The sequence below is a fragment of the Leptidea sinapis genome, chromosome 4, assembly GCF_905404315.1.
Source record: "Leptidea sinapis chromosome 4, ilLepSina1.1, whole genome shotgun sequence".
NCBI classification, from domain to species: Eukaryota; Metazoa; Arthropoda; class Insecta; order Lepidoptera; family Pieridae; genus Leptidea; species Leptidea sinapis.
In genome coordinates, this window is record NC_066268.1 from 11546304 (window position 1) to 11571723 (window position 25420).

The following is a 25420-nucleotide window of genomic DNA, read 5'->3' on the forward strand; positions in this document are numbered from 1 at the left end:
ATACACACAAATAATACACATATTTCATAGTATAAAATTTATTAAAAATCAGGCACTCGAAATGGACGGATATTATTACACATAGCAACCAAATACTTACAAATATACTTTACAACTAATAGGTAAAATTATATTATATTAATTACAGGTTAATTTTCGATAATTCTATTAATAACTTGATATTATCTTGTTCATAATACGCTCTACGTAGGGTAAGTGTCCCCTATAATGGACGAATAAAAAAGTATAAAAATACTCAAACGAAACTTTATCATTTCATATTTATAAGGTATATTGGAATGTAAGTACAATCAATATAAAAGAGAGAAATCTTAGCAAAATATTAACCTGTATATACGTAAGCACTGTCTTTTCATTTTGTATTATATAAAACTCCTACTTGCTCTAAGTATTACCTATTAATACAAAGTTGTTATGACATAAATGTCGTAAACCTTATCCTCACGGCAACTATGAACCTGGTAATTTAAAATCATAGTCCTTATAAGAAAACGTTCGACCATAGAACAAATAAATAACACAAATAGTCATTGATGCGCAGAGTCAAGTTATTTTATCAATTATTGAGAAAAATATTTCATTTTAACATTTTCATTTAAAAAGTTTAAAAAAGGAAAGTTTTACCTACATACAATATATGCTTATCATTTTTTTAATTTCTGACAATATTCGCAGATTTCAATAAGTCTTATAAAATATTGCAACCGCAATAAAACCAATGTTAAGATTATGAGATTCCTGCGATTATAATTTATATTCATTAATGGCCAATAAAACTACGGTGGGTTATATTAACACAAATCTCGACTTAAAATATAAAACTTCAATTTCTCATTAACTCTTAAGGATATAATATATAACATAATAGAAGAAACAGTTTTGGGATTCTTACCCTATAAAGTCGTTCGTTTGCTATTTTCGAAAAAACTATTTTAAATTAGTTTTTATCAATATATTTATTTATAATGCTTGTATGTGTTATGGTGCTCGATTATTACGTCATGCCTCAAAAATCAACGATTACACGTAAAATAATAACCAAAAAATGACGCGGTGCCGAATGATTATTGAGCCGTGACGTCATTTATATTTCACTTAACATGGTCAATTGCCGTATGTTATACATTTTTTACGGATTTCTTCTTAATCTCAATATAAAATCAATATGTTTGAGAATCCTCTCATCATATATATTTTAAGCCATAATATAAATTGATTCTTGAATAATATCATCGTGCACGTTACATAGAACCGTATAACATATTATTCCGGTTCTCTCACAGGGATAAGTAACACAATAATTATAATAACTATCTTAATAATAAAACTTGATATAAATAAAATAATTACAAACTACATATAAATTGAGACACGTAAATAGACAGCTATAGTTACAATACAGAGTGGAGTTACAATTGGACGTAGTTCCTGAAAAATGTTCCAAGCCACAAATATCACATTTTAAGGAATTCGTGTTTAAAGTTTAATAAATATTAGTGTATTCCATAAACGTGGATTGGGCTATTATGTCATGATGCCATTTAAAGAGTTACAGTATGGCTGCTATATTTTGTCAGTCTGTTAATATGAATCACGTGACCAGTTTAGTGTTCTTAAGGCGAAGAGTAAGCAGAAAACACATAAACATGATGTTTTTAGACAAGTTTTGTGGTGAAAGTATAGCATCTCGAGCTATGAACACTATTTAATCCTGTTACACATATCCTTAAGTCTTATTTGTAGGTTGCTAATGCTTGCTGTTGGTTATAGTTAACACTGCCGAGCCTTTTTGAACTACTACTTTTCTTTGAAGTTAAACAAGTGTTTTGGCTTGGCGTGACGCGTTTTTTGGTACTTCTCTCAGCAAAGTTATTCTTATAGCTTGTACTTTTTTGTGTAGGTTCATTTATTCAGTTAGTAGTGAATAACGAGGATTGTAAGCATATAAACTGTTTTCCACGCAAGAATTTTGAAAATATTGGCTTTGTTACATAGATGGCGGGCCGGCAGCTGTGAACTCATATCGTTCAAGGTCGCTGGCATTTAGTGTCGCCTTAACTCAATTTCGACATGATTGTGGTTTGCAACGTTTTTCTGGAATGACGTCCAATTGCGACATGAAATGCATTCACGGGCAGAGCTACTAATTGTAAACATAAAACATAATTCACCTAAATAAATAAATTTTCCATAATATTATTTTGGAGCAACCTGTAAGTAATCTAGTAGCCGCGCGCTAGCGTAGGCACTGGAGGTCTATTACCAAATCCGAAAGCCGAAGTTTCGGTCCGAAACGAAAGAACGACGAACTTCGAATTGAGTTTGGACGGATTTCATTTCAGAACCATAGACATAAAAAGTGAAGTTGTAGTTACGATCATAATAATGTGAAAAAGTGAATGTCAACTGAATTTGGTAATAATAATAAGGTAAACGAAAGACAAAATGTCTAATCGCGAACTTTGTATCGATTTTCGGATCCGAAACACTTCCGTAATAGGAAAATATACGATCCGTCAACCGAAACTTCGTATTTTGATTTTGGTAATTAGGCTCCTGATACCTACTTGTCCGACGTCGAATCGTAGGCCTTAAAATTTGTTTTTTTAATACATCTTAATATATATAAATTACGTGACACGTTGTTTGTCCTCGATGGACTCCTAAACTAATGAACGGATTTTAATTGGGATTACTTCATGGAGTGCAATTTGGTCCAACTTGAGAGATAGGATAGTTTTTATTTCGATTTGGGACACATAATTACTTTTATTTTTAATATTTTTTTTGTATGGACATAATATCTATGGGATAATTTAGTGACGCACGGTTTGACAGTTCCGCTGTGAAACAATTTCATTATAGCAACAGGGAGCATTTTTTACGAAATAATTCTTCATGTTCTGAAATATTATTGGCAATTTCCTATAAAAACAGTATTTTTTTTATTATCTACAGAACAACGTCTGTCTGGGCAGCTAGTCTTAATATATATAAATTACGTGACACGTTGTTTGTCCGCGATGGACTCCTAAACTAATGAACGGATTTCAATGGGATTTTTTTCATGGAGTGCAGTTTAGTCCAACTTGAGAGATAGGATACTTTTTATTTCGATTTGGGACCCATAATTATTTTTATTTCCAATATTTGTTTTGTATGGACATATTTTCTGTGAGAGAATATATTGACGCACGGTTTGACAGTTCTGCTGTGAAACAATTTCATTATAACAACAGGGAGCATTTTTTACGAAACAATTCTTGATGTTTTGAAATATTATTGGCAAATTCCTATAAAACAGTATTTTTTTTATTATCTACAGAATAGTCGTCTATCGGGTCAGCTAGTAATATTATATAATTTGTTTGTTTAAAAATTTCAAGTACCTGAGTATTTACTTTAAATTTTTGATTTATTTTCATGATTACGGTTTATTTATGATTAATTAAGTGATTATTTCTACCCGTGTATTCATTTATGTTGCCATTGTATCGGCACGGTGTACACTGAGAATTTTATGAAATCACTTAGTTTTTATCGGTGATAATTAGAGCCCGACACTTAGTTTGACATTTATAATACCCATTAGTATAAATTAACAAAACCAATATGTATGTAATGTAGAAAAATAATGTTTGATTTAATAACCCTGAAGGAATACAAAATACAATTATTATAGATTATGATTGACAATATAAATATAGCATGATAATAATGGACGAGTAAAAAAAGGAACGCGCCGTGATATTAGCAAGTGAAGCACCGTTATGCTAGTGTGTGTGCGGTTACGGGGGATACTAGTTACACAATTTTTTCTCCCTTTAATAATCATATATGGCCACAAATATAGTATCGTTTTTACACTTCTTCACAACGCACAACGGCATTTTTAAAATATTTTATTGAGACGCAAACTGATCTGTCACAGACGATGAAAATTCTCATAATGGCCGCCTATCGGCCTGTAGTAGTGTAAGTGTGTGCGTGGGGCTATGTACTCACACGATAATCGGCTTGTTTTGGAGCTACACTGTTATGAAAGGTGACACGGAGTCCTTATTTTTTTACTAGTCCATGATGATAATGTAAAAATTATAAAATATAAAAATCAGTAAATGCATTAAAATTGTACTCACTACAAAAAATATAAAGATAACAATAAATATAAGAGATTCTTATATCATGTGCATCAGTATGTTACCAATAAGACTTTATCTAAGACAATTATTTAATTTAGTTAACGGACTGTACTAACAATAAAAATGTCTTTTATACTTACTCTAATCAAAATACATTTAAAATAAAAATAAAAATGCAGATCAAATTATTTAAAACGTAGAAATCAATTCTTCAATTTCATTTAAAAGTAAAATAAATGCAGATCAAATTATCTAAAAAGTAGTAATCATTAAGTAGTAATTCATCCTTTTGATTGTTAATAAAATAAACATCAATCTATTGTAGAACCCAGAAGCTGTAGCTAAATGCATTTCGGTGCTAGATTTAAGTAGGAAAAAAGACGTTCCCAACGAAAAATTATCTTCCCAAGCTATTGAAAATTCATTTAACCTAGATTAAAGATTGGTCTCCGCTGCGCTCCAACTAGATACGGCACTACCTAAGAGCAATAGCTTTTTATTACGGCAACTATTAAATGCTTGTGTGCATGGCATATTGACACTCAATGGGAAATTTCAAATTTTTTAACTGAAATAAATAAAATACAAAATACTTACTGATTATATGTGAGTGTCTACCCAGTGTCTTTCTTATTTAAGGTAATATTATTATTACAAAGTTTTACTACGCAACCCGGCATTTTAGTTTCAATTACTAGCAAAGTTTAACAGAACATGTGGCACGACAGCGTCACGAGTACGCCCACTTGGGCGTAGTATTAGTTGCCACACTTTGCGACTATACGCCTGCGATATCTAGTTTTAGCGCAGCGGAGACCAATCCTTAATCTAAGACATGTAAATTGCAAATTATAATAGACTTATGTATTATATCTGTTCCAATAGTGTAATCAAATGTCCTGTGACACACTTTATGTAATGTAATGTTTGTGTCTACTCAATCATGATCTCAAAATGGGCCATCCCGAGTTTCTCCTTGCGGTTGTACTTGATATTCCTGGCCCAAGCGCGACACTCAATGTTTATTATAATGCCAGCTGTAACCAAACATATAAATGACATATAAAAGACGAAGGATTTCAACCAGTGTGTGTTGCCAGTGATGACTTACGGTACACAGACGTGGTCGCTAACTATGGGCCTTATGAGAAAGCTCATGGTCGCTCAGAGGGCAATGGAGAGGGCTATGCTCGGAGCGAGATCGAATCAGAAATGAGGAGATCCGTAGGAGAACCAAAGTAACCGGCATAGTCCAAACGATTGCGAAACTGAAGTGGCAGTGGGCAGGGCACATAGTTCGACGGATAGCAGCCGTTGGAGCAGTAAAGTCCTCGAATGGCGACCACGTACCGAAAGACGCAGTGTTGGTAGGCCCCCCACAAGATGGACCGACGGTCTGGTCAAGATCGCCGGAATACGACGGATGAGGGCAGCGCAGGACCGATCGTCGTGGAAATTTTTGGGGAGGCCTTTGTCCAGCAGTGGACGTTTTCCGGTTTTCAAATATTTATATTGCTTCGGAAACTATGTTTTAAGCTGTTTTTCTTTAAATTATTTATTTACTTACAGTGCATGTGATTTGGTACTATATATATATAAGGAGTACTCAATAAGGAGTATTTTGTATGATTTAAAATATTTTGTAAAATGATGAAGCTGTGAATATTAAGTGTGGCAATATGTTTCTTGCCACTTCTTCTCATCAAAGTCCAAAATTTCAGACGTGGTGGTAAATGGTAAAAGGCATAACTTTGATTTGGAAAGTGAGGAGATCCGTAGGAGAACTACAGTCACCAACATAGCCCAAATGATTGCGAAACTAAAGTAGCAGTGGGCAGGGCACATATTTCGACGGACAGATGGCCAGTTGGGCAGTAAACTCCTCGAATGGCGACCACGTATAGACGCAGTGTTAGTAGGCCCCCCACAAAATGGACCGACGATCTGGTTAATATTACCGGAATACATTGGAATGAGGGCATCGCAGGACCGATCGTCGTGGAAATCCTTGAGGAGGCCTTTGTCCAACAGTGGGCGTTTTCCGGCTGAGATGATTTGAAGAAAAAGAAGGACCTTAAACTTACATCAATAACTAAATTATATCTGATACTTACTCCTGGGTCTCACAAGGTGCACAGCAACCAGGGGACTGAGGTATCCTTCAGCATTATTGTATGGGTAGTAAAACCCTGGGAAGCCCGGGTGAGGGATGTAATGCAGGGGTCCAATGTTTTCTTTGTCTGTCGGTGTTTCACCTTGGCACGACACCCATACAGTATTAGCCTGTAATATTAAATTTATTTAACTAACAAAAACCTTAGGCTGGCTAACACATCCGGAATCACTCTCTGGATTCAATATCTAAAATTCATAATCTAATTAACGGCACTTTGACTCCCGCATATCTTAAAAATTTATATTGATCAGTAGTCCCGTGATATTGAAAGAAATCCAAACGGAAACACTGGATTCATCATTCAAATGTGAACAGAGGAAAGGAGAGTCGGTACCACATTACGGGCAGAAAATTATTTATTTAATTTAATCATTTATTAGAAATTCATAATCTGTCAAAATCAAAATATGCATGGAGCATACTGGTATTGTATGGTATTCCGGGCTTTCTTAATTAGTAATGTGAATTCAGATTATATGAATCCAGAGAGCCGTTCCGGATGTGTGAGGTCAGCCTAAGCCTTACAAAAAAGCAATGAGTCATGTTAAAAATTTTGTATGGGCCATTAATTTTACCGAGATTCATCCTTATTTAAAGTATTATATAAATGCCAATCATACAAAAAAAAGTTAATTGTAAATTGGGAGGTAGTATTAGTATCTTGTTCTAAAGAGGTAGATAAATAAATCACAAAAAATATTGACAAGAATAATTTAGGAACACAATGTTTGTTGAGAGACATTTTGAAAATGGAAACATTTACCATTGATATTGCATCTGTCACAAATAATATAATGATACTTTCCAAATAGGATACTTACAAACAAGAACCAATTTGTGCAAGTTGAATGTGAGGGATATCATTTAAAAATAACTAACTCTTTAGATTTGATTCAAATTCAAATATTTTTATTCAAAATAGGATGTGACATCACTTATTGAAATTCAAAAACTACCACCCATTCCAAAATGAATGCTTCAGACCTGAGAAGAATGGGAGCAACAAACTCAGTGGGCTTTTTTTTTTTCAACGAAAAAATATGTTTACAAAGTAATATTGTACAATTAAACTTGTTATTTAATAGCCTGAGGGCAGTCACTCCATTCCCAATCTGTGGTTTCATTAAGAAAGTCATTTATGTTATAGTAACCTTTACCACACAAGTGTTTTTTAACAATTCTTTTGAATAACGTAATACTTTTGTTTTGAACATTTTCTGGGATCTTGTTGTAAAAGCATCTACATCGCCCCACAAAAGACTTACTAACTCGACTTCCCCCACTAATGATATAATATATGATAGAGCGACATCTCAATTTCCTAATATAGAATTATTGTGGTTGAACAGGTTCTCAACTGTAAATTAGATCCTGTAGATTGAGCCACAATCTGAGAGTTGAACAAGACATACCAAGATTTACGATCGTTGCGTCACTCGGAAGGTTGGCTTAGTTGGTACGAGCGCTCCGACGGAACCCGAGGCCCAGGTTCAAGACCCGCATCGTTCATAAATTTGGGTACAAATTTAATTTGGATATTTAAACCCAGAAGTGAGGGAAGGTCTATTCTGTTTGGCTCTGACATTATCAAATTTCTGTTTACCAAACACTGATAACGGGCACTTTTTCAAGTCAAAAATATTTTTCATATTACCCACTAATGTCCCTAAAACAAGCGTAGGTAACGGGTAATATTCTCAGGCGAAAGAAATTCATACTCACATAATCTCTGTTGTAACTGGTTATGTTCTTGATACTCGTCTGTAAGTCTTTGGGCATGTCATGGGGCAGATTTTCGGTGTCGTTGTAGAACTCGGGTCGCCAACCGTAGATTCTGAAACAACATACCTACGAATTAGCGACCGTCACTTAACACACCTCTGGGACCGTGCATGGGCGGTTCTCTCCTTACATTAGGAAGCTAATTGACCTTTTTCCTAATGTAATATATTAACACGGGAGTGGGTCAGGGATTGGAAATAATACTCCGCTTATAGGAACGAGTCTTTATTTGCGTTCACTTTTTCTGAACTTGCGCTTCGCCGGTCTGCCGCTGTTCCTCTTGTGGGCGGCGGTACCTTCAACGGATCACACCGCACCGAATACTAAGTCTCTTCTATCTTCTTCTTCTTGGAACACTTCCACTTTTCACTGCTTCTTCTTTTCTTCTGCTTCTTCTTCTTTACACTTTCGAGTCAGAACTAGAACTCCGTAGGCCACACTTAGTACGGCTTATATACCCCCGGATCCGTTCTATTTTCAAAATGATTCTCCCATTCCATCTTTAAATTTAAATTGTACTAGAAAATTCTTTAAACTATTTTTATCCTGCTTACACATTTTCCATCCCTTTTTTTCTGTTCGATTTGATCCTGAACTTACTAGAAATTTCCTTAAACTTTACAAAACCCAAAAAAATCCATACACTGGTAGGTGTATCGAACCCGGGTCTACAGCGTCTAAAGTAAACACTTTTCTGCTGAGCTACGAGTATTGCTGACGGAGCTGTTGAAATTAACAATGTCTTGAAGTTTGACTCTCGTCATATACTTCGAAGGGTTGCTACGCAACACTGCCCCCTCCCAAGACATGATCGTCCCGATCATCGTTGCTTCCGTAGTACTTAGCCACCCGATCGACATGTACGATTTTCGGGGGACTTCGAGGGGTACGCTGGATCCTGAGAGTCACATCATTTATCCTTGTGATTACTTTATATGGTCCCTCCCAACTTGGTTGGAGCTTCGGAGACTTCCCCTTTCGCCTTACAGGATTGTGTAACCAAATCAGGGTTCCCTCTTCAAAACTAGGAATATTAGCTCTTCGATCGTAGCGGGTCTTCATCCGTTCACTTGCCTTAAGCCCAGTTGTTCTAATTTCCTCGTAGATGTCAACCATCTTTTTCCGTAACTCATCCACATATTCTGTTATACTTTTCGGAGTATCCTGTGGACAGCCTGAGAGTAAATCAGCTGGCAATTTCAATTTCCTTCCAAAATTGTCGTACGCAGGAGTCACCGTTGTTGTCTCGCGTATTGCGCTTCTATACGACATAAGAAACAGTGGAATGTACTCATCCCAGTTATCCTGATGACTGTCCACTACTTTTGCCAGATGTCGCTCCAATGTTTGGTTAAACCTCTCCACCATCCCGTCCGACTGTGGATGATATGGCGTAGTTCGGGTCTTATGGATTCCCAAGATCTTGCAAACTTCTTGAAATACTTGTGACTCGAAGTGCCCTTGGTCACTGTGCAACTCCAAAGGCACACCTAATCTGCAGAAAACTTCATACACCAGCTTCGTCGCAACGGTAACTGCTTCTTGATTCGGTAGAGCAAATGCTTCCGGCCACTTCATGAAATAATCCATCACCAGCATTATGTAACGGCTTCCAGCTTTGGTGACTGGAAACGGTCCGGCTATATCCAGAGCTACTCTCTCCCACGGAGCTCCAACATTATACAACTTCATAGCTCCTCTGCTCCGGGTTTGAGGTCCTTTGACAGCTGCACAACTCTTGCATTTACGGCACCAGTCTTCCACATCATCACGGCAATGCAACCAGTAAAATCGTTCTTTAATTTTTATGAGAGTTCTTCTTATTCCCAAATGTACACCTGAAGAACCATCGTGATAAGCTCTCAGGATCTCGTTCACCTTCTCCCTGGGAACGACCAGTTGCAGAAGGCAATCCTTTCCTTGCGGGGTTTCCCATTTCCGGCAGAGCAACCCGTCATGCATCACCAAACTATTCCATTGTGCCCAGAGACTCTTGGTAGCCGTACTGTGTCTAGCCACTTCAGACCATTTTGGTTTAAGTGATCCACTTGCTAGCCAATGTAAAATTGGTTGAAGATCCTTATCATTTTCCTGAGCTCTCCTCATTGCATCGTTGCTCCAGTTCCCATCGATCGAATCTGTTCTGATCAGTCGGATTATTGGATTTCCTTTCTCCTCCTGACGAATGCAATGTTTGCATTCCGTCGGACAAGGTCTTCTAGATAAAGCATCTGCGTTTCCATGAGTTTTTCCTCCTCGATGTTCGATTTCAAAGTCATACTCTTGAAGTTGCTCAATCCATCTGGCCACTTGTCCTTCCGGATTCTTGAATTCTAGTAACCACTTCAAGGCGGCATGATTAGTCCTTACAAGGAATTTGCAACTCAACAAGTACTTTTTAAAATGTTGTAATGTCTTCACCATGGCAAGTAACTCCCTACGAGTTACACAGTAGTTCCTCTCCGGCTTCGATAAAGATTTACTGAAGTATGCAATTACAACTTCTTGATCTCCCCTCTTCTGAGATAACACTCCACCAATTCCAGAATTGCTAGCATCAATATCTACTATGAATCTTCCCTCCGTGTCAGGATATCCGAGGATAGGGGATTCACATAGTCGTTTCTTCAACTCTAAGAAAGCTTGTTCGCAGTCTTCATCCCAGGTAAAGGCTCTTTTCTCCTCCGTCAGTCGATGTAAGGGCTTAGCAACATCGGAAAACCCTTTCACAAAGCGCCGATAATAAGAGCATAGTCCAGAGCATAGTCCAAGGAATGCTCTCACATGTGTCTTTTCTGCCGGCGTCGGCCAGTCCTTGACAGCACTTATCTTGGCAGGATCCGTCGCAACGCCTTGCTCCGAGATAACGTGCCCCAAGTAATTCACCTGACGTTGAAAGAAAGAACATTTCTTTGGACTCAACTTCAAGTTGGCACCCTGCAGTTTTGCGAAGACTTTTTCGAGCTTCTTAAGATGATCTTCAAAACTTCGTCCCATAATGATTATGTCATCCAAGTAGACAAGGCAGGTTTCTCCCAACATACCTGCCAGCACATACTCCATCAACCTTTCGAAAGTAGCTGGGGCGTTGCATAATCCGAAGGGCATTGTTTTGAACTGCCATAATCCTTTTCCGGTTGAAAAAGCCGTCTTCTCCTTGTCTTTAGGGTCCAGATCAACTTGCCAGTAGCCACTTTTCAAATCCAGAGTAGAGAACCACGTCATGCCACAAAGTGAATCTAAGGTGTCATCGATTCTTGGCAATGGATAACTGTCCTTCTTAGTAACATCATTCAGACGCCGATAGTCCACACAAAATCTAGTTGATCCATCCTTCTTCTTCACCAGAACCACAGGAGAACACCATGGACTCGACGACGGTTCTATCACATCATTTTCTTTCATATCCCGAATCATGTCTTCCACTTCTTGTTCGCGTGCAAACGGAATACGTCTTGGTCTTTGCCGTATCGGAACAGTGTCTCCTGTGTCGATCTTGTGTTTCACCAAACCAGTTCTTCCGATGTCTCCGTCGTTCTTTGAGAAAATCCCGGAGTAGCGTAGCAGGAAATTTCTCGCTTTTATTAACTGTAGCTTGGTAAGATTGTCCTTACAGCCATCCAGAAGTTTCTGTATGTTCACATCCTGGTTTGCAGCTTCGGTCTTCCTCCCTTCTTCACACTTTCTTAACCAAGCTATCTCCTCACAAGCTCCGATCACTGTTCCCTTCCTAATGATTTGCTTGTCCTCATGAGGATTAAACACGGGAACCATCGCAATCTGGGAGTTACCCACAACAGTCCTGGCTGGGATCCATGTCGTGTCCGATGTCTCTCTTTCTATTATAGCGCATTTACAAGGTCTTAGGGTCTTAGGGTCTTTTTTCTTTTTTTTTTTTTATGGAATAGGAGGACAAACGAGCGTACGGGTCACCTGGTGTTAAGTGATCACCGCCGCCCACATTCTCTTGCAACACCAGAGGAATCACAAGAGCGTTGCCGGCCTTTAAGGAAGGTGTACGCGCTTTTTTTGAAGGTACCCATGTCGTATCGTCCCCGAAACACCGCACAAGGAAGCTCATTCCACAGCTTTGTAGTACGAGGGAGAAAGCTTCTTGAAAACCGCACTGTGGAGGACCGCCACACATCCAGATGGTGGGGATGATATCCTAACTTGTGGCGTGTCGTGCGATGGTGAAATTCGGCGGCAGGAATCAGGTTAAACAGCTCTTCGGAACACTCCCCGTGATAAATGCGGTAGAAGACACACAATGAAGCGACGTCTCTACGCAACGCCAAGTGATCCAGCCGTTCACAGAGCACTGAGTCCCCGACAATTCGAGCTGCTCTACGTTGCACGCGGTCAAATGGATCGAGCAGATACTGGGGTGCACCAGACCAGAGATGACAGCAATACTCCATGTGTGGCCGGACCTGCGCTTTGTAGAGCGCTAGAATGTGGGCCGGCTTGAAGTATTGCCGTGCTCTATTGATGACGCCCAGCTTCTTCGAAGCCAATTTGGCTTTGCCCTCCAGATGGCCACGGAATTGGCAATCGCTCGAGATTTCGAGACCCAGTATTCCGATACTAGGCGCGGCTTTTAGAGAAGTGTTCTCGAAGAGCGGTGATACGACAAATGGGGTTTTTTTAGTGGTAAACGCGCAAACTTGAGTCTTCTGGGGGTTAAATTGGACAAGGTTCAATTTACCCCATTCGGCGACCTTCTCGAGAGAGGACTCGATAGAAGACACAAGTTTCTCCCGGCACTGGTCGACGATTTCCCGAGAGAGACCTGCATGGCCCGTGTATACGGCATCACCAGTGCTGTCATCTGCATAGCAATGCATGTTGGAGGTGTCCAACATATCATTGATATGCAGAAGAAACAGCGTAGGAGATAGCACACAGCCTTGGGGCACTCCAGCATTCACGGGCTTCGGGTTCGAGCAATATCCGTCGACAACGACCTGTATGCTACGCCCAGTGAGGAAGCTGGAGGTCCACTTGCACAAGCTCTCGGGAAGCCCAAATGATGGAAGTTTTGAGAGGAGCGCCTTGTGCCATACACGATCAAAGGCCTTCGCTATATCCAGGCTAACTGCCAGGCCTTCCCGCTTGCTTTCAATAGCCGCCGCCCATCTATGTGTTAGGTATACCAGAAGATCACCTGCCGAACGTCCATGGCGAAACCCGTACTGTCGGTCGTTGATCAACTGGTGACCCTCTAGGTCTGCGATCTCGGATTTAAAGTCGTGTCTTTTAAGCACAACACTTTCCCAACAGTTCCGCCTTTTATTGGAATTTCTTCACCTCCATGCTTCAATACACCATGTTTCATGTCAATGGTACACTGATGATTTCGAAGAAAATCCAACCCAATGATGCAGTCATCTGTGATATCCGCGATTATCACTTTTTGCCAGTACAACGTATCCCCGATTTTCATGGCCACGATCTTCTCTCCCTGGACTGGTATGCGCTGGCCGGTAGTTGTTGTGAGTGTTAAGTTTACATTTTCTCGCATATGTCGTCTTCCGATGCTCTCTAGTCTTCTTTGGCTAACGACTGTACGTGAGGCTCCCGTATGCAAAGTGAAACGGCAAGATTTTCCATTTATCATTCCTTCTATAACTAAAGTGTTTCCGTCACATGTCTGCTTAACGAAGATCCTTGGGGTTTTGCTTCTACTGGCCAGCGCATGAGCACGCTGATGTCTACGGTAGGAGCCTACGGTGCTGACACGGTCGCACTGAGTCCAGAGCCGGATGTTTCTGACTCGTCCTCTGCCGCTGCAGCTGCTCCCGCTCGCGTGGTCACTCCCTTCTCGTTCCTGGGCACTAATGGCATCTTTCCAATCCCACTTCTGACACCAATTGACACGAGAGTGGGTCAGGGATTGGAAATAATACTCCGCTTATAGGAACGAGTCTTTATTTGCGTTCACTTTTTCTGAACTTGCGCTTCGCCGGACTGCCGCTGTTCCTCTTGTGGGCGGCGATACCTTCAACGCGTCACACCGCACCGAACACTTAGTCTCTTCTATCTTCTTCTTCTTGGAACACTTGCACTTTTCACTGCTTCTTCTTTTCTTCTGCTTCTTCTTCTTTACACTTTCGAGTCAGAACTAGAACTCCGTAGGCCACGCTTAGTACGGCTTATATACCCCCGGATTCGTTCTATTTTCAAAATGATTCACCCATTCCATCTTTAAATTTAAATTGTACTAGAAAATTCTTTTAACTATTTTTATCCTGCTTACACATTTTCCATCCCTTTTTTTCTGTTCGATTTGATCCTGAACTTACTAGAAATTTCCTTAAACTTTACAAAACCCAAAAAAATCCATACACTGGTAGGTGTATCGAACCCGGGTCTACAGCGTCTAAAGTAAACACTTTTCCGCTGAGCTACCAGTATTGCTGACGGAGCTGTTGAAATTAACAATGTCTTGAAGTTTGACTCTCGTCATATACTTCGAAGGGTTGCAACAATATAATAAAAAAAAATTAAACACTTCTATGAATGATGAATGTGTACTCAAATGAAAAAGTGACGACGAGCTAAACCGGATTTTGTCTGGTTCGATGTTGGACCACGCGTAAGGACAGGCCAAACAGCTTAAATAGACAAAACAATCAGCTTGATAAATGCCAAGACATCGAGCTATTCACACATTACTGAATCCCCGAGCATTCTCCGTCGCGCAAGGAATTAGCACTTAGGCTATTAAAGTTCCGTTACTTAAATCGAATGTCCACCGAATTTTGGCACATCCCTAAAAACATTTCATACTGAAATTCTTACATAATTTATACGTCTAGATACAGTCTCTTGCTGTAAGATCAAATAGGCCAAGTTAGTCATTAGTGTGACAAGCTACGTCTTACACTAGCGATTTGTATGACACTTTGTGTTAAGTGTGTGTTCATTGCTCAAAATATAGGTTCTCTAAACTCCATTTTTTTCGATGTGTTCACAGCTGTCATAGTCTATTTAGACGTTTGAATGGTCCAATATGAAATCCTAGAACAAATTTGAGGACATTCTCAGGCTGTTTATCGCTCACTTGCATGCTGATAAGACCATTTTTTTATGAAAATAAGGGACGAGACGAGCCGGACGTTCAGCTGATGGTAGTTGATACGCCCTGCTCATTACAATGCAGTGCCGCTCAGGATACTTGAAAGACCCAAAAATTCTGAGCGGCACTACAACTGCGCTCGTCACCTTGAGACATAAGTTGTTAATTCTCATTTGCCCAGTAATTTCACTAGCTACGGCGCCCTTCAGACCGAAACACAGTAATGCTTACATTACTGCTACACGACAGAAATAGGCGCCGTTGTGCTACCCATAATCTAGCCGGCATCCTGTGCAAAGGATCCTCCCACTGGTAAAAGTGATTAAATAACAAACAGCATACTTGTTTAATTTTAGAAATATGCATGGTGAAGACTTGTGGAAGGAGAAGTGGTTCTCTTCTATACAGGGCTCCCAGCCTCGGATGTCCACATCACACACCTTGCCCACCGGCGGCAGGTTCTTGAAGTCGCAGTTGTAGATGTTCTGACCAGCGCCTGCAGTCTGGCCTTTTTTCTTGTATACTGGAATGAAAATTATAGTGTTTGTAGAGCTGGAAATAGAGATATTGAGATACTCACATCAGATAGAGATACGTACACACACTATCACCTCTAAGCTAATATACAACTGTCACCAATGTCTGAGGGAGTTATGCGAAAATAACAACCAAGTAACTCTTCAATGGATAAAGGGACACAGTAACTCACGAGGGAATGATGCCGCTGATGAATTGGCCAGGAGAGGCTCAGCGATGACAGCAAAAGGACCAGAACCAACTATCCCTCTCCCGCCTAGCTGGCCTACGAAGGTAATACGCCAACACACCAAGGAATTACATAATAAGTACTGGATGAACGTAAGTGGGTGTAGACAAGCAAAAGAAGCTCTACCACAAATAGACCCCAAGCTCTCTCGCAAGCTAGTAAAACTTCCACGACCTAGGTTACGGAAAATAACTCATGTACTAACGGGTCACGGCCCTTTTAACAAGCATCTGTTCAATATAGGTGTCACCGACAGCCCACTGTGCAGAGCCTGCACGGAGGCGGACGAAACGGCCGCACACGTCATTTTGGAGTGTAGGAGTGTGGCCTCATACCGGGCCAAACACCTGGGGTCACCGAGGACTCTCCCCGAGGTCATGGGTGACATCAGAGGTTTGATACATTACCTTGAGGAACTAGGGTGGCAGGATTAGCCGCCCTCCTCACCACGCAAAATAGGCGCGCTGTAGTCGTCGAGTTGCGGATAATAGCCCGTGATAACCTATAACCTATAGAGATACGTAGGTCACACTAAAAGTTTTTCGTAACTTAAAAAAACAACATGTTATAACCAGAATATTATGTTTATTGCTTTTCAAAATACCCTCCTTTACATTTAAAATATTTTTTCATGCGATCGAACCATTTTTTAAAACAGGAGGACCACAGATCTTTTTTTTATGGAATAGGAGGACAAACGAGCGTACGGGTCACCTGTTGTTAAGTGATCACCGCCGCCCACAATCTCTTGCAACACCAGAGGAATCACAGGAGCGTTGCCGGCATTTCAGGAATGTGTACGCGCTTTTTTTGAAGGTTTGTAGTACGTGGAAGAAAGCTCCTTGAAAACCGCACTATGGAGGACCGCCACACATCCAGATGGTGATGGTCTATGATCTGAAGGCATGTTTTCTACGTGCTGTTTGAACGCTATCACTGCCTCTTGGGATTTGGTAAAAGTGAAACCTCTCATGAAATCTTTGATTTTGGGGAAAATACAAAAATCACAGGGTGCTAGGTCGGGGCTATGTGCAGAATGGGTGATGAGTTGTACTTTTTTGGCTAAAAATGACTTAGTTTTGTTGGCCATGTGTGAAGAAGCGTAGATCGAAAGTTTGATGATATGATAGATGTTTCGTAGGAGAAAGCGGCTTTTTGGTCGTCTTTCGCGATCTTTTTTTAACACCCTGGGTAAACAAATTGTAGATTACCATCGGCATTTACACTCTTTTGATATTCAAGTGGAATTGTGCAGATGAGACCCGTAGCTGAGCAAAAAAAATGCGATCATTTATTTACAGATGGCACACAGCCTTGGAAAACTCCAGCTTTCATGGTCTTCAGATTCAAGCAATATCCGTCGACAACGATTTTGCGATACTGCAACCAGTGAGGAAGCTGATGGACCACTTGCATTTATTGAACTTTCCAGAAGCCCAAATCATGGAAGTTGTTCCTTGTTCTCGATAGCCGCTGCTCATCTTGTGTTATAGGTATACCAGAAGATCGCCACCTGATCGGACATGTGATTGTTGACTGGTATAACTATACCAAGATAGTGATAGGATTGTGGTTTGCTGATAACAAACAACAATGCATACAGCCCTCTGTAAAATATGGAATATTTTATCAAACATGCATCTTTCATCCTCTGATGTTTTGTGCGAGCCACAGAGCAATCTGGCAGATTGCACTAGCAAACTAAGCATTCTCCAAGATATTGACATATCTCCCTCTGAATAGCAGATCAATCCCCAATCTCATACAACCTGCACATTTTAGTGAGTGAGAATTAAGTGAGAATGAGATGCAAGCTGTTTGGAACCCAAAAATGAAATATTTTATCTGGTAAAGCTGGAATATAGGTTAGATAAAAGATTTAGAATATCTTTAGTTTCCTAGAAATTGAAGTTTTTTGTTTTCAGTTTGTTGTAGCAAGTTACCAAAAAATTATAAAATTTAATAACATGTGGCTATTACGTTCTTGTTTAACTATCAAGATTTTTAAGATACTTTAGCTGCAAATCTGTTCCTGGAGTTGACTTTGGCGCAGAGCAGTGAAGATGTCATGATCATATTATAAATGAAGCTGGAGCCTTTCTATCAGTCAATAGAAACTGCATACAGGAATTTAACTAAAATTTTATTTCATTTATTTAATAACTTAAAACTTACCTGAAAGAAAATCGATCAGCTGGTCTTCCCAATATTTATAGCTATCATATCCTGTGCCTTTATACCAGATAAGTGTGCTGCGGACATCTTCGGGCAAGGGGCGGAAACCCAAACCGGGACTAGTCCCTATCAAGCTGCCCTGTAGCTGTAGCCTTGGCACTCTTGGGTTTATAAAATGCTGCATAAATGTCGCCATACACACCGCAAACAGACTGATAAGCGCAGCATAAAATATTATGTAGAACAGTATGATTTTGGCTAAAAACAAACACAATACTTAAGGTCACAAAATATAATTTAAGACAACATACTAAATAACCAATTTAACAATGTAAGTATTAATAATTGAGTGTTTACCCAGATGGACTGACAGGCAACACAACATGCAGGAGACCACCCCGCACTTTATGGCGTAGGTACGAAAATGAAACCAATCTTTGACGTAGTACTTAAGACTACCAAACCCAATCATTCTCCTGTGATTGCTGTGGTCACTTCCAATAATGTCTAATAACTCTATAGTAAGTGATAAATAAATAAAATAATACTATAGCCCTACATTTATTCATTCAGTAAATATTAATTCATGTAACATTTTTTAAATCCCTATTTTATACAATACATATTTTAGACCATTACATAAATTTTTAGTTAGTTGTATGAAAGGTGATCAATATATATCATAATCTTTACATAATTAATGTAATAAATCTGTAATTTACTTTAAATATATAATATATCAGATGTTACTTAGAATAAACTGTGAAAAAATAAGTGTCTAATCTATTTTACTTCTATTATCTCTGGTATAAAGCACAAGAAATTTGACCCAATCACCACATTTGAGGCTGTAATAGTAAGACATTAACATTTTTACAGGAATAAGAAATACTTGTGTGAGGGCGACTTGAACAACTGTTTGTATGTGATCACAGCCCCCATACATTCTTGCAACACCAACAGAATCACAGAAGCAAGAATGACCTGTGAAATAGACCACAAGGAACTTCAATCTTCACTCCAATAAAAGATGGTTAATTACCATCTTGCATATACTTAAAAGAGGATGTGGTAGATTTTATGAATGGTATTACAAGTGATATTATGAATTGGTAATAATATAATACACTTTTGTGTTTTAATAGGCTGGTAGTAGGCAATACAATGATATGGACAAGCTTGGCAGGACATAAACTTTATCAAACTAAGACTATATAAGGAAGTACAATGCCCAATTAATGTTTTTCATTTCAATAAAATAAGTAAATATAATGCTTCATACTATTTACATTGTATTCATTTAAAACTTTATCGATAAAAATTTGCCACGCCCAGAATAAATAATGTGATGGTATTTTAAAACAGTTTGAGCAAAAGATTAAATTGTACCAACTTCTAGCATTAAAAAATTGTACCATTGATACTATCTAATACATACAAATTTAATAAATATAAATTCAAATAACTAACCCCAACTTTTAGTTGTTCTTCCCAAGAATGCGCCAGTTTCCTCATTATAAATAAAATCTTTATATGTTTGCGGTCCAAACCGTCTTGTAGGCTTAGTTTCGATTTCAAATTCTTCTAATTTTCGATTTCGTTGCATAATGAAATAAAAATAAAGTTAGTACGAACTTCTAACGTAATTTAAGGTTTAACCGAACTATCACCAAAATAAACTAAACAAAATAAAACTGACAATTGACAAAACTTCGAGTTTCGGCGCCTTCAAAGTTCAAGTCTCAAGGCTTCGTACCTAGTTCGTCCCGCACTCACAGACCACAGACCACAGTATCTCAGACACTTGACAGACGACAGTCAAAGAATATATATTTTATATTTTACAAAAAGTTAAAGCATTATATTGAAAGTTTAAAAAACTCAAAGAGACAATTTTTCAAAAGCGTTCAAGATTTACTATCAAATTCAGTTTGTTAAATCCTTTTAAATAATACATAAACACTGTGGAGAAGATTTATTTTATATTTTTGTCTTAAAACATAGAAATACGTAAAATTGAATTTTTGAGATTTTTGATTGCAATTTGTAATTCTTATTTTATAATATTATTAATAGTAAAGTTGAATACATACTATCAACACGCGATCCGACACGGTGTGGCGACACCTAACGTGTGCCGTGCACATACACAACACCCCACTCGACGTTGCAATCTACATTAGCTTTGCCAGTATCATGTGAAAGGCGAAACGGTAGCGACGTTGCCATGGATTTACTATTACAAGACGAGCTAGTTGAAGATTTCGAGGAAAATTTATTGCAGATTTTGGGTTTAGATATAACGCAGAAAAACTTGAATAAGAAAACGTATTAGACGAAAAGATACTGGATTCATTAAATAAATGTATTTCATTTTCACAGCGAATGACCGCACGGGCGAAGCGAGTCAACTTCGCTTTCGTAGGCCATCGACAACTTGTCGCACTTGTTGCACAATAGGCAGATATTCCCGAATGGCTGAACATAGTAAGAATGAGTAATACAAAATAATAAAAAACCGGCCAAATGTGGGGTCTTTTTATTATTATCAAATAAATTAGAGCGTTGGTTTTATTTTTCCTTTAAATTTAAAATATAGGTAAACTTCTATTGACCATAATTAAAACAAAAACTACTAACCATAAAAATAAATTGGTCCCTACGTTAACTAACTTTGACATTTGAAACCCCTGAAATTCCCCCTTTTTTATAAAATACTAGCTGACCAAACAACGTTGCCATATAAAATATTTAAAAAAAAACAATTATTAAAATTTTGATGCAACCGATTCTCAGACCTACCAAATATATCGTTCTACAGTTATTGTATTCGATTGCCATCTTGCAACCCTGGTATATCGCTTTGGTGGATGGAACAGAATAATATAAAAATCGTGATACAAAAATAGTTGTAGATCGTAGAAAGGCGAAAATTTTAATTTGAATGTATTTTTCAATTCTCAATCATAATAAAATAAAAAAAATAAAAAAAAAATTTTTTTGGGTGGACTACCCTTAACATTTAGGAGGATGAAAAATAGATGGTAGCCGATTCTCAGACCTACTGAATATGCATATAAAATTTGGTAAAAATCAGTAAAGCCGTTACGGCGGAGTGAGGTAACTAACATTGTGACATGAGAATTTTATATATAAGATTATTTTCATTTTTTTATTCCGATGATGTTGGGTAATTTTTATATATAATTATATTCCTTTCATGTCGTTTTACTTACTGAAATAATTGACTGGAATAGACTGATAGAGAAAGTCGCACCAAGTTTTCATTATTACTATTTTCGTGAAAAACCTAAAAAAATGACCCGTCGTATTAGAATATTATGATCCCCATATTGGTCTGAACTCATGTCGTATAACACCGGGTATCTTTTATCTCTGTATATTAATTGATCATCAGTCATTTTTATAAATAGCGTTCATACTTCATACACCACGAAAGTTCTCGTACAATTGACGCGTGGCGTCGGGTGTTAACTAGAAACACACTGCTTAACAGTTAACACGCATCGGGTAGCATGTGTTCCTCCACTCCTGGCAACATGCCGATCTAGCTCGACTGGATTTTACCGCGTGTGATCACATGGCGTGTTGCATATATGTTTCTGAACGTATTAAATATATGGGATTGATCATTGATTAGTACTGACACGCGTCGGATGGCGTGGAGTGGAGTCGCGTTTTGATAGTATGTCTTAAGCTTTATAATAATATTAGCTTCCATGGTCATGAAATGATGAATTAAATAAAAAAAAAAACTGAAAATGAAATATTTTGCTCAAAGTTCCACAATTTTATGAATTGTTTTCAATTTTCATTTATAATTTTAATTTCGGAGACGGAATTTATGAGTTTGTAATCTAATATTATGTAATTTTATTTTAATATATATATAAATAATAAAAACCGTTGTTGGTGTAACGTATTTTAAGTACATTTACAATTATATCGTGATTCGTGTATATTTTAAACTAACGTTATGTCGATCCTTGAGGATAAACTCAGAAATCTAAGGGAACAAAATATTGAATTGGGGCAAGAATTACAATTTTGGAAGTTGACTGCAGCCGAGAAAGAAACTGAAAAAATCAATGCTATGAGAGATGCTAATGAATTGAGACTACAACTAAGTGTAAGTTTCATGAATATTTTTTAGACCGCTAATTGCATCTAAAAAAGAGTAAAGTATTTAACATTTGAAAATATTAATTTTTTAATCTCTCAGCTATTTAATTCTAAGTGAATGATGTTATAATATATTACTAAAAGATCTGAATATAAAATACTATATAGTTATCATTATTTTTAATAAATTGATATCTCCTTTTTATTATATCTATATATTTAATTATTATTTATTTGCTTTGATCATACCTTCTTCTTAAGTGTTGTTGTAATGTCATTTTAAAGTTGTATTGTAAGTTATGATCAAACCTATTTATATAATTTTAAATTTATTACAGATGTCAAAAAATAAGTTCATGTCCGATAGTAGGCAATTGGTAAATATGTTACAAACCACAAGTGAGACAGTAATCTCCCATTTAGTGCAAAGCTCTACAGTAATAGCAGAACTATTAGAGGCTGCAAAAACACATATGAAAAATTGGGAAGAAAGAAACATAACTACTAGGAAATGGAGTTATGGAAGTCCAGTATCAAATGGAAAAGTCCACAGAGTGCCTCCATTGATGCTGGATGGGCGATCATTACAACCTGTTGTATCATTAAGTAGAACATTATTAACAAATAATAATAGTAAGTACAACTAATTAATATATTTTTGATGTAAATCTTCAAGAGCACAATGAACACCTTTAATAGGAGAAAATCACAGAAAGGCATATCACAGATATGCTTATGCCAAAATGTGTATCTGTAGCTTCAATACAGTACTGTGCATTAATAATACTTATATATATAATAATTATATCAATAAGTTATTTTTATAGCATTGCTTAGATTTCTCACATAAATAAAACTTCAAACTACCTGCATGCTTGTTTGTAGTTCTATTTCATAGGAAAAACATGCAGTACAGTAGAGACTTGATTATCTAGACTTCAGTTATATGGATTCATATTTGTAAATTTGTAGAAAATGTTTGAAGTCAAGACAAACATGTAACTTCGGGCTGCATAATAATTTATACAGGGCTGTGTATAATACCATGAGTTTGCCTGCCTATTGCACATAAAATGTAATTTTAACATACATCAATTAAAAAAATTATGATAATATATGAAATGTTTTTTTTTTTCAATCATAATAATGATTAATTAATTAATGTGATTATATTTTTACATTTAAAATTTATCAAGTTATATTGATTGTAGTCAACTTTTAGCTTTATTAAATTTTTCTGTTCACACTTACTTTTCTACTCAATTGTTGAAAACAGGTGTGTATCATCACTCTCCTATTTTTAGGCTCAGCGAAGCTACTAACAACCAGATAAACTGGATTGATTTATATAATACTAGTTTACTATCTGTGGCAAGACACACTAAAACCATGTTTATTTATAATTAGAAATTAAGATGTGTTGATTAGTTAGTTAAATATTATTATTTGTTAGTTAAGTAAATATTGTATCAGTTTCATAGTTTTAATATTGTAAAAAGGGTTCGCCCGTATATAATAAATAAATAATCTAATAATTTTGTACACTTCCACATTTTATGTATTTACCTACATATGGTCTATACTTTTTCAATGTACTATACAAAAATGGCTTTTATTTAAATATTCAACTATCCAGATATTTGATTATCCAAACGAATCATGACAACAATTAATCTGCTTAGTCGAGTCTCTGCTACATATTTGCCTGCTGAGTTTGTATCCCCGTTCTTCTCAGGTTGTAGGCATACCTTTTGGAATGGGTGGTAGTTTTTGACTTTCAATAAGTGATTTTATATCGTATTTTGAATAAAAATATTTGAATTTATTACACAGAACCTGTTGAATTTGTTTTCACTTGGAATTGAAGTTTTGCAAATGTCACAGATTATTAATATATCTTCTGGTACTATTTCAGGAACAGAGAGCTCCAGTCTGAATAGCAGTAGATTAGTACCAAGAGCTGTTCCTATGCATTTGTTACAAGGTATGGTATATACAAATTCAATCAAGTCAATAGTTGCTATGGAGTTTACGAGGCAACCTGCCGGAAGGATAACTAGTTTAAGTACAATTTGATAATAATTCATAGCACACTGTGCAAAAGCACTGGATTTTATGGCACATCTACTTTAGGCCAAGAGTGGCACTATGTACGAATATAGATCATATGGCACATAATCTTTTGAAGGAGCTGCCAAAATTTGTCATTTTATGTTGAATGATTTAAAAAAATGTTTACCCCATATACAATTATTAATAAGTATAGGTAATAAGAATAACAAGAAACAAAAAAAGAAATTAAATATAATGTTAGGCTATTCCAAGGTTGCTGTTGTCACCAATAGTATTTAATGAAGTTATATACATGAAATAAAATAGGGCAATCAGTTTAAATTCATTAACGACCTGTATAGCCGAGTGGTTAGCAATCCTACCTACTAAGCTAGAGGTCCCGGGTTCGAATCCCGGTAGGTGCAAGCATTTATATGATGAATATGGATGTTTCTTTCCGAGTCATGGATGTTTAAATGTTTTTATGTATGTTTATATGGATTTATCTATGTTTAAGTAAGTATATTGTATTAAATATATCATTGTCTTGTAACCCATAACACAGGCTATATATGCTTAACTTGGGGCAAGATAATTTGTGTGAAAAGTGTGTCAATATTATATTATATATTATTATATTAACCATATCACATACTTCATTAGCTTCTGCAGGCATTCATTTGTAATACCGATATTATGTAAAACCTAAAACAGTGTGATTTATTAAATGAAGTGGACAAGTGCTGTACATTGACCAACAGATTGCAATCACTCTATCTCTGTCCAATTTTTGTAAATAACCGAAACCTTCCAAAGTCAGACAAAGTGCTACCACAATGCTCAATTGGTGCTTTTTAAATTTCTTGGTAGATAGAAGATAAATTAAAAGGGACATAATCCATTATATTAGACAGGTCATAATAATAAAGTAGACTGGCAATGGTAACATAATAAAAGTTTGGATAAATGATAACTATATCATGTCACATGTTACTTCGCCCATCGTATATAACATAATATAATACTGAAGCCACAATCTGAGTGTTGAAGAAGATACAAGATTTATGAATGATATGTCACTC

The 25420-nt window shown here is 37.1% G+C and overlaps 2 protein-coding genes and 1 long non-coding RNA gene across 9 annotated transcripts in view; 1 reads left to right on the forward strand and 2 right to left on the reverse strand.

The window, feature by feature from the left end:
- Positions 1-24809, reverse strand: part of LOC126980031 (uncharacterized) — a 95531-nt gene extending 70722 nt beyond the window's left edge. The window contains exon 1 of the long non-coding RNA XR_007732944.1: positions 24722-24809. This is a non-coding gene — a long non-coding RNA (uncharacterized LOC126980031). The remainder of the gene's footprint in view (positions 1-24721) is intronic.
- LOC126980028 (sodium/potassium-transporting ATPase subunit beta-2-like) lies at positions 23-19873 on the reverse strand. Its single transcript, XM_050829657.1, has 6 exons — positions 19614-19873; positions 18144-18401; positions 15545-15725; positions 8062-8173; positions 6278-6446; positions 23-5200 (listed from the first exon to the last, which is right to left on the reverse strand). The coding sequence occupies exons 1-6, from the start codon at positions 19747-19749 to the stop codon at positions 5097-5099; spliced, it is 960 nt and encodes a 319-aa protein (XP_050685614.1). The 5' UTR covers positions 19750-19873; the 3' UTR covers positions 23-5096.
- LOC126980024 (serine/threonine-protein kinase pakA-like) overlaps positions 21791-25420 on the forward strand; it is a 29208-nt gene continuing 25578 nt past the window's right edge. For 2 of the 7 annotated variants that reach the window (XM_050829650.1, XM_050829652.1), the window contains exons 1-3: positions 21791-22293; positions 22625-22919; positions 24202-24270. In XM_050829650.1, the coding sequence (XP_050685607.1) occupies positions 22141-22293; positions 22625-22919; positions 24202-24270 (517 nt within the window). In that variant the 5' untranslated portion in view covers positions 21791-22140. The remainder of the gene's footprint in view (positions 22294-22624; positions 22920-24201; positions 24271-25420) is intronic. The other 5 variants (XM_050829648.1, XM_050829649.1, XM_050829651.1 and 2 more) reach the window with 3 other exon arrangements.